Source organism: Corylus avellana, chromosome ca7 (assembly GCF_901000735.1).
Source record: "Corylus avellana chromosome ca7, CavTom2PMs-1.0".
In the NCBI taxonomy this organism is placed as follows: Eukaryota; Viridiplantae; Streptophyta; class Magnoliopsida; order Fagales; family Betulaceae; genus Corylus; species Corylus avellana.
This window is the reverse complement of record NC_081547.1, coordinates 22,321,828-22,331,735: the sequence shown is the minus strand read 5'-3', so window position 1 is coordinate 22,331,735 and position 9,908 is coordinate 22,321,828. Positions and strand designations below refer to the sequence as shown.

At 40.3% G+C, this 9,908-nt stretch overlaps 2 protein-coding genes across 2 annotated transcripts in view; both read left to right on the top strand.

Annotated features, from left to right (window-relative positions):
• Window positions 1-4,711: 4,711 nt before the first annotated feature.
• Window positions 4,712-9,908, top strand: part of LOC132187413 (pentatricopeptide repeat-containing protein At1g80550, mitochondrial) — a 16,716-nt gene continuing 11,519 nt past the window's right edge. The window contains exon 1 of the mRNA XM_059601714.1: window positions 4,712-6,427. Within this exon, the coding sequence (XP_059457697.1) occupies window positions 4,770-6,110 (1,341 nt within the window). The 5' untranslated portion in view covers window positions 4,712-4,769 and the 3' untranslated portion in view covers window positions 6,111-6,427. The remainder of the gene's footprint in view (window positions 6,428-9,908) is intronic.
• LOC132188011 (uncharacterized) lies at window positions 7,778-8,806 on the top strand. The gene is made up of 4 exons (XM_059602430.1): window positions 7,778-7,886; window positions 7,951-8,171; window positions 8,365-8,592; window positions 8,705-8,806. Exons 1-4 carry the CDS (start codon window positions 7,778-7,780, stop codon window positions 8,804-8,806), a joined length of 660 nt encoding a protein of 219 aa, XP_059458413.1.

Sequence of the window (9,908 nt, the reverse complement as noted above, 5' to 3'; positions counted from 1 at the left end):
TACATCAGGCTAGAGAAGACCTCTGAGCCAATGATGAAGAGGAAAGGAGAGAGAGGATCTCCTTGCCTCAAACCTCTCTCAGGGGAGAAGAAACCGAAGGGGCTGCCATTTAAGAGAATGGAGAAGGAAGTAGAAGAGATGCAGGCTCTAATCCAGGTGATCCAGTTTGAACAGAAACCCAGTTTCTCCATGATAGCAAGAAGAAAATTCCATTCCATTCTATCAAAGGCCTTTTCCATGTCCATTTTTAGAAACAAAAACCCCCCTTTACCTTTCTTGCTCCTGAAAGTATGAAGAAGCTCATGGGCCATAATGGTGTTATCCTGGATATTTCTTTTGGGGATGAAGGCCGACTGGTTGGGGGAGATGAATGTATGGAGCAGGGGTTTTAATCTGTTGGCCAAGATTTTTGAGATGATTTTGTAGACAATGTTACAAAGGCTTATAGGTCTAAATTGATGAGCAGTATGAGACCCACTAACCTTTGGAATGAGGGCTAAGAAAGTGTGGTTTTGCTCCCTAGGCAAGTGATTATGCATGAAGAAGTTCCAAATAAATTTCATAACATCATCCTTAACATAACTCCAGTATTTCTTGTAGAAGAGGGCAGGGAAACCATCAGGACCCGGGGCTTTGGAGGATCCTAGACTGGCCAGAGCTTGAATTACTTCCAATTCAGTGGGAATTGAGCAGATGATTGAGTTGTCCTCCTCAGTGATGACCTTTGAAAAGAGGTCCAGCATTTCAACTTCAATGTTGGGGTTAGAGGTGGAAAAAAGAGAGGTGAAGTGATTGGTGAAAGAACTCCCAATATCTGCCCTTGAGGACACCCAATCACCAGAATCTGTTTTGAGAAAGTTGACAGCATTTGACCTCCTTCTAATGATAGTAGAGGTGTGGAAGTATTTTGTATTAAGATCTTTGCAAGTCAGCCAGGAATCCCTAGATTTAGAACGCCACAGAGTCTCTTCATGCTTGAGAATGCTCTAACTCAAGCTTCAATTGTATTTCCTTATCAACAGAGAAATTGCAAGGAGGAGTTTGCTGAATTTGGTCAAGCTTAAGAAGAGTGGCCTTTATGTTTTTCTGGATGTTACCAAAGTGAGAAGCATTCCATTTCAACAGAGCATTTTTTGTATGTTTGAGCTTTTTGGGAAGATAGATGGCTGGATTACCATAAACAGGAGCTTTCCAAGCAGTTTCTATCACCTTCCCACAAGAGGGGTCTTTGGACCAAAACTCCTCAAATCTGAAAGGCCTAGGGAGGAAAAAGGAGTGGTTATTTGTGTTTAGGGATATGGGATTGTGATCAGAGTTGAAAGCTGGAATATGAAGGAGGGAGTATTCAGGGTGTAAGTGGGTCCAATTTGGGGATGCTAGACCTCTGTCTAGTCTTTCTTTGATGATATCAGGACCATGTCTGTGATTACACCAGGTGTAGGGGTTTCCAGCAAACCCAAGATCAATCAAACCAAATTGATTAATGAAATTTCTGAAGTAGGAGTTACCAGAATTAACAACAGGTCTACCACCAAGTTTTTCTGACTGGTTCAAAATGGAGTTGAAGTCTCCAATACACAGCCATGGGGCCTCAAAAAATTCACCAACAGAGGTGAAAGAATCCCAGAAGGCCTGCTTGTCATTTCTGTAAAGGGGGCCATAGATACAAGAGAGAATCCAAGGAGTATGTGGAGGATCAGAGTAACACCATGCAGAGATGTTGTTCTTGTTTGTGATGAAGCAATCAAGGTCCACACCAGTCCTCCATGTAACAACTAATCCACCACTAGCACCACACGCAGCAACTTGAGACATTTGAAAAAAACCAAGTCTGTTCAAAGTAGCAGATACTTGGGGAGGGGGAGTTTTGGTTTCTGAGAGAAAAAGAACATCTGGGGAGTGATCACGGATCAGCACCCTCAAACTACGAACTGCAGCAGGCCTGGAGAGCCCCCTGCAGTTCCAAGAAAGGATCTTCATTTGTGCTGGGGAGGCTTGACACAGCCTCCCTTCAAGTTTACATCAACTTCAGCATTCTCCCCTGCAATGACCATTTTGTTTTTTCCTTTGCGAGCTGCTTTGAACATTGCTCTAGCTGGGGTCTTTCCAGAAAGACCTGGAGCAAAGGGCATAGGATAGTCTTTTGGTTGGGGTGTGAGGGTTTCTTGGTCAGTGAGAGATCCAGGACCTTTTTTTGAGGGGGTGAGCAGAACATTTGATCTTGTTCTTTTCTTATTCTTTGGAGAGGAGGAGGGAGAGCTGGGGGAGGAAATGGGGGAGCTGGTGTTAGAGAGCTGGATTTTATCCGAGATAGTGAGAGAGGGAATTTTAGGGGCATGGGAAGCTTTTCTGGTTGAAGTGAGGATTTTTTTGGCGGGAGTGACCAAATGATCAGTGTCTGTTAATTTCGTTGGGACAGGAGAGAGGGTTTGAGTAGACTTGGGCTGAAGGTGTTGGGCGGAGAAGTCTAAGTGGGCTATAATGGGCCTGGGAGGAGTAAGGTCCATTAAGGAGGATTCAGGATATTGGTCGATATCCAACTTGTTGTTGACAGGTGGTGAAATGGGTTTTTGAGAAATAGAGAGAGCATTTAATGGGATGTGAAGGGGTATGTCCATGTTTCCTGTAGTAGTGGAGGTGGGGTTGCTGACATGTTTGGTAGGAGAGGCTGTTTGTGATAGGTGGTGAGCTGACTGTGGCGTGTTTGAGGAGGGCTTGGGGTAGTGGGATGTCAGGTTAGACATAGGCTTGAGGGAGTGTTCAGGTTGACGAGCTTGGAGCTGGGTTGACTCATGGCCATTGCTTAACTCGTGAGAAGAACCCAGAAGGGTTGTATTTACTGTACGATGTTCATAGGATTGAGTGGGAAGGAGATTGGAGAGCATATTGACTTTGAGGGAGGATTTGTACCTGGCTGGTGTTCTATCAGCTTGAGGAGTTAGGCAGGTGTGCTGTTTGTGCCCAATCAAGCCACATTCAGTGCAGTAAACGTCAAGCCTTTCATACTTTAAGCTCACCCAAGTAACTCCACCATCAGGTCTTGCAAAAGAGAAGCCTGGATTCAGAGGCTTTGAAGAGTCTATCTCTACCAGAATCCTGAGGTAGCTTCGAAAAGTTGATGTTGCGCCATTGACCTCATCAACTTTCAGGAGATGGCCCAATCCTTTCCCAATGGCTACTGCATTTCTGGATGTCATATTGCATAGTGGCAGCCCATGCACTTGTATCCAAAAAGGAACTTCTTTCAGGATTAGTTCTCCTATTGTAGCAGTAGGAGACCACTTTTGAAGAGCTAGAATGGAACCATTGACATTCCAGGTGGTCTGAGCTAGAATCCTGGTGATATGCTCCTGTTTTGAAAATTTGAAAAGAAAGAGATTTGGTCCGAGCACAGCAAAGGAGAAAGGGACGGCAAAAGACCAGGCTTTGGTGAGGGAAGCATTAACAGATTGGTTGTTATGAGTTTTCTGAGAAATGATATGCCCTACAAGGGGAAGATATTCATCAGTTACTTGCTTGAGGGGGAGGGTTTCTAACTGGGTGGAGGGGTCCTCCCAGGATAGAGCTTCAGTTTGGGCAATGAGAGATTCCATTTCTGTTTGTGGAGGATCCATGATGGAAAGGTTGGAAGCAGGCTGAAGTTCAAAGGAAGGAGGAGAAGCAAAAGTTTCTAGAGGAGCTCAGAGAGCGAGTTTTTTTTTTGTAGATAAGTAATTTCTGATCCGTTTCCTTCTCCCTTGACCAACAATAAAAATAATATTTAAAGAAAATAGAAAGTTGAATAGATAAGCGGTTGAAATTTGTCTTGAAAATTAGTAGTTAAAATATATATATATATATATATATATATATATATATATTTTTTTTTTTAAAAAAAAGGGTGCTTTGAATAGTTAAAATAGGTACTATTGCTAGAGATGCTCTAATGAATATTCATCTAAGAGTATTTAAAGTGAGCTCTTCAAATAAAAGTTGAATTTATGAGAAAAACTTTTTTTTTTTTTTTTTTAGAAAGCCACGTTTTAAAATAAACCAAACATCAAATTTTTTACACATTTCTATTTTAATTATTATTATTTTTTTTATTTTTTCTTTAAGTCTTTCTTAATTCTTAAGAAAAAGAAGAGATATAAATATATAAACTTAAAAAAATAAGAATAATGCGTCATACTAAGAATGATGTGGCTTACTTGTGTTCTACTGAGAATGATGTGGTTATTAAAATCACCCTTTGATCAAAATTTAATAATGATTAATCACAAGCCTAATAGTGATTTTAATAATTACATTATTCTTAGGGTCCGTTTAGAATTGCGGTTTTAATAAATGCGATTTTAAAAATAGTGTTTTTTAAAAATAGCGTTTTTAAAATCGCTACTTTTTAAAATCGTAAAAGTATTTGGTAAAATATGTTAAAAAATATTTTTTTATTAAATATATGTTTTTATGATTTTTGTTTAAATTTGCACTTTTTTCAAATAAGCACTCCCTAACATGCTTATTAAAATCGCAGATTTTTTTTCTATTTTAAATTAAGAGTTTTTTATCGCAATGCTAAACACCTAACATTTTGTAATATCTTTAAAAAACACAAATTATCCTTATAAAATCACAATCCTAAACATACCATTACTGGAACACAAATAAAACACTAGTAGACGGCTTAAAAGTAAAACTACTCGCTCCGGGCAGCTGAGCTAGCTGACAAAAAGCCAAACTGCACTGTTTTGCAAACCTTCGGCGTTGAGAAAAAAACTCGCAAACAAAAAATGCTTCCTCCGATTGTCTCCAGACGCCTTAACCCCTACCCTCTTCTCTCTCGCATCCACTTCCTCTTCTCATCCTCTCAATCTTTCTCCACCAAACCCATTTCAGATTCGCACTCCAATCCCTCAAAAGCCCTCTCGGACCCCGCTACTGTTTGCGAGACCCTCTCCTCCTACTGCAACGACTGGGAGCGGGCGTTCGAGTTCTTCAACTGGGTCGAAACCCAGTTGCACTTCCAACACAACACCGATACTTGCAATCGTATGCTCGATATTCTTGGTAAGTTCTTCGAATTCGAGCGCTCTTGGGACTTGATTCGTCAAATGAAAACAAACCCATCAGGGAGGCCAAACCACGCCACATTTCGCATAATGTTTAAGCGCTATATATGTGCGCATTTAGTTAAAGAAGCTCTAGATATGTATGATTCTTTAGAAGAGTTTGATTTGAAGGATGAGACGTCGCTTTGTAATCTTATTGACGCGTTATGCGAGTACAAGCATGTGCTTGAGGCCCAAGACCTGTGTTTTGGAAAGAACAAGAAGTTCAATGTGAATGTGAGTAATACGAAGATTCATAATATGATTCTTCGCGGGTTTTTTAAGATGGGGTGGTGGAGTAAGTGTAGGGAGTTTTGGGAAGACATGGATAAAAAAGGTGTTCGTAAAGATTTGCATTCATATTCGATATACATGGATATAATGTGCAAAAGTGGGAAGCCATGGAAGGCTGTGAAATTGTATAAGGAGATGAAGAAGAAGGGGATAAAGTTGGATGTGGTGGCGTACAATACGGTTATTCGTGCTATTGGTGTTTTGGAGGGCGTGGATTGTTCAGTTCGGGTATTTAGGGAAATGAGGGACTTGGACTGTAAGCCTAATGTTGTGACTTATAATACAATTATAAAGCTGTTCTGTGAAAGTGGGAGATATAAAGATGCGTATGAGTTGCTCGATCGAATGCATGACTGGGGTTGTGCACCAGATGTGATGACATACAACTGCATTTTCAGGTGTCTTGAGAAGCCCAAGGAGATTCTTCGACTGTTTGATAGGATGATTGAAAGTGGGGTTCATCCGCGTATGGACACTTGTGTGATGCTTCTGAGAAAATTTGGGAGATGGGGGTTTCTTCGACCAGTTTTTATTGTATGGAAGAAGATGGAGAAACTTGGATGTAGTCCGGATGAGTCTGCTTACAATGCTTTAATTGATGCTTTGGTGGAGAAAGGAATGGTAGATATGGCCCGGAAGTATGATGAAGAGATGTTAGCAAAAGGGCTCTCAGCTAAACCAAGGGCTAAGCTGGAGCAGAACGCAGAATCTCTTGACAGGGATTTGTGAGAAGCAGATTTATTGAGGTTGGTATTGATGTGTAATTGGCAGACATGGATCTGACAGATGGGCCTGCGTCTGTCCAGAATCTGTAGCTGGGAATAATATGGTACCTAATAGGTGGGATGATGGTTAGCACAGACATGCAAGGTGGGTATGCCTCATGATCATGAGAAAGACTGCTAGCTAGAAGGTGAAGAGTTCACTGCAATAATTGACTGTTTGGGATAGCCTTGTTCTATAAGTGGATGTTTGTTCCCTGTACAAAAAAGGATGTTAAAGGTTTTCCAGCATATGGATATTCACATCATCTACACAAGCCCTAGGTATAAAACTCTTATAAAAATCATCTATTCACCGGTTCATAAATATATTGAGTGGTTAAATGAATTCTACACACCTGAAACTTTTATAGATATTTAATGGTTGAGAGGCTTTTGCGGATACGATAGAGATGGATTATTGCAGGTTGTTAAATTGTTGCTAGTTGCAGGATTGTTCTTTACTTGTTCTTTCTCGGATCCTGCGTTCACTTTTTTTTTTCATTGTATTTGATTACTTTCGGAGATGAAGAGGTTTTATATTTAGAGCTCAATTGGCTGATGACCACACTTGCGGAGGTCACTAGTTCAAATTTCTCATTCCTCCCTCCATTTGGGGCTAATTACTTGTAAAAAAAATATTCAGCTTAGAGAAAATCATGTCACTAACTTATATCCTCTTTTTGTATATTATATCTGATTGGTTCTGGAGTGGAATGGTTTTAACATTTAACTTAGGGAAAATTATCTGTAACTAACATAGATAAATATAATATTTTTTTAAAAAAACTGTTTAGCATCTTAGGGAACAAACGGATTTGAGAAGTTTGTTTTCCAGAGAAGTGGAGCAAGTTTATTGTAGAGTTCTAATTCCAAAGAATATATCAAAGGAAAATGCATAGGTCGATTTTGGCAGAATTTAAGCTTTAGTTGATATTCTTACTGCAATCTTGTGAACTAGAACTGAAACCCACTGTTATTTTTTACCATTGAAGAAATGTAGTTTTTATCCTCTCTGGATGAATCTACATGTTGAAATATCTGCTCATGGGTGTATGAGTATCAATAAAGTTAAAAACTTTTCCCATTCTCCGTGATTGTGGTGGCATTAAGGGGGCAAAAGACCGTTTAAGTTTGAGAATATGTGGTTACTGGCTGATGGTTTTGAGGATAGGATGAGGTAATGGTGGTTGTCTTATCACTTTCATGGCTCTCCTAGCCTCATCTTGGCTTTAAAGCTTATGGCCTTGAAGGTTGATCTTAAAAGGTGGAATGAGCAGGTGTTTAGTAATGTCGAGTTCCATAAAAAAGCTCTTTTGGAAGAATTGTGCGCCCGCGATAGATTGGAAGAAAAGAGAGTGTTAGTTGCTGAAGAGAAGTTGAGGAAAAGCTTGGTTATCAGTAAGCTGGAAAAAACTACACTACAGGAGGAGATTAGTTGGAGAGAAAAGTCAAGGGTTCTTTGGCTAAAAAAGGATGACAAATGCACAAATTTTTTTCATCAAGTAGCCAACTCGAACATGAGGTCCAATTTCGTAGAGTCGCTATCTTTAAATGGCTTAGTTTCTTCTAACCAACCGATTATCGGGGATCATGTGGTTTAGTACTATGAGACCTTATTTTCATAACCATACAATGGACGACCTTAAGCTGGATGACCTTGCCTTTGACTCTATAGATGCGGATGAGACCTTTTGGTTAGAGCATCCGTTCCAGGAGAGAGAGGTTCTAAAGGTGATGAAAGGTATGAATAGAATAGAGATAGGCTCTAGATCCTTATGGCTTTTTTTCAATGGCTTTCTTCCAAGATTGCTGGAATGTGACCAGGACAGACACCATGGGGGTGTTCCTTGACTTTTATGCTCGTAGTAAGTTTGAAAGAAGCCTTAATGCCACGTTTATTGCGCTCACCCCGAAGAAACCTAGGACAATTGATATTAAGGACTTTTGGCCTGTTAGTCTTATGAGTGGAGTTTACAAGATCATTGCCAAAGACTTTGCCCATAGATTGAGAAGGGCCATGGAGAAGGTTATTTGAAGCCCTAAAAATGCTTTTATTAAGGTAGGCAAATCCTAGATTCCATTCTTATAGAAAACGAATGTTTGGACAGTTGAATCAAATCTAGTGAACCGGGGGTTCTTGCAAGTTGGATATTGAGAAGGCATATGGTCATGTCAACTGGAAGTTCTTATTGTATATGTTGAGAATGTGTGATTTTAAGGAGAAATTGTGTTCTTGGAAAGCGCATTGTATCTCTTTGGTGCTCTTCTCCATTTTGGTGGAGGGCACTCCTTTTGACTTCTTCAATAGCTCTCATGGGTTGAGACAAGGAAACCCTTTGTCTCCTTTTCTATTTGTTGTTGTCAAGGCATTAAGTAAAATGCTTATAGCTACTGTTGATAGGGCTCTTCTCTTAAGTTTCTCAATGGGAACTAGGCTCTTTGAGGTGGTAAATACTTCACACATGTTGTTCACGGATGATACTTTGGTATTTTGTGGGGCCAACCCTGATCATCTTCGCTATCTGCGTGCTTTATTCTTATGTTTTGAAGTTGTCTTAGGAATTGAAGGTGAATTTGGCTAAGTTAGTTTTGGTTCTCGTGGGTAACGTGGATGTGCTGGCTCTTGCCCTGGGGCTCTGTTACAAGGCCAAGTCTATTTGAGATGGTATTGTTGAAAAGATTGAGAGTTGGTTAGCTAGTTGGAAAATGATGTATCTGTCTAAGGGTGGTAGGGTTACCCATATAAAGAGCACTCTCTCCAACTTACCTGCGTACTTCTTGTCTCTTTTTCCCCCTACCATTGGTGTGGCAAATCGAATAAAAAAAGTCTATCGAAATTTCTTATGGGGTGGGATAGGTGAAGAATTCAAATGTTACCTGGTTAGTTGGTCCAATGTTTGCTATCCTATTTTTTAGGGAGGTTTGGGGATTCAAAACTTGAGGATGCTCAATCGGGCCCTTTTAAGGAAGTTGTTATGGCGCTATGTCCATGAGAGAGAGGTATGGTGGAAAGTTGTTATGGACTCTAAATTTGGTAGTGCTTGGAGCAGGTGGTGTTCTATTGATCCCCCTGGCTACATGGTGTAGGGCTATAGAAGAATATAAGGAGGGGGTGGAGGTTGTTTTATAGCCATACCAAATTTGAACTGGGCGATGGGTCCAAGATCAGGTTATGGGATGATGTGAGATGCAAAGAGATGACCCTTAAGGAAGCATTGCCAGATTTATATAACATTGTTCGTGTGAAGGATGCTTCAGTTGCAGGTCATTTGGACTTTTCTAGTGGTTTACTTGAGTAGAATGTTAGCTTTATTAAAGTAATTCACAATTGGGAGGTGGTTACCTTGGCTTCCTTCTTTCACTTTGTTATATTCCCGTAGAGTGAGATGGGAAGGAGAAGATAAGATTTCATAGCCCCCTTCACACGAAGGGATGTTTGATGTTAGCTCATTTTACAGGGTCTTTACTTGTAAAGATGGCTTTCCTTTCCCTTGGAATTTGGAATAGTATTTGGCGGACCAAGGCTCTTTCGAGATTTTTTTTTCGCTTGGTCGGTGGCCCTAGGGAAGATTCTTATTGTGGACAATTTTAGTAAGCGGCATGTCATTGTGGTCGATAAGTGTTGCATGTGCAAAATGAATGGAGAGTCCGTGGAACATCTTTCTCTTTATTGTGAGGTTGTTTACGCCTTATTAAATATTATCTTCAATCGCTTTGGGTTGTCTTGGGTTATGCCTAGTTGGGTAATTGATTTGTTTGCTCG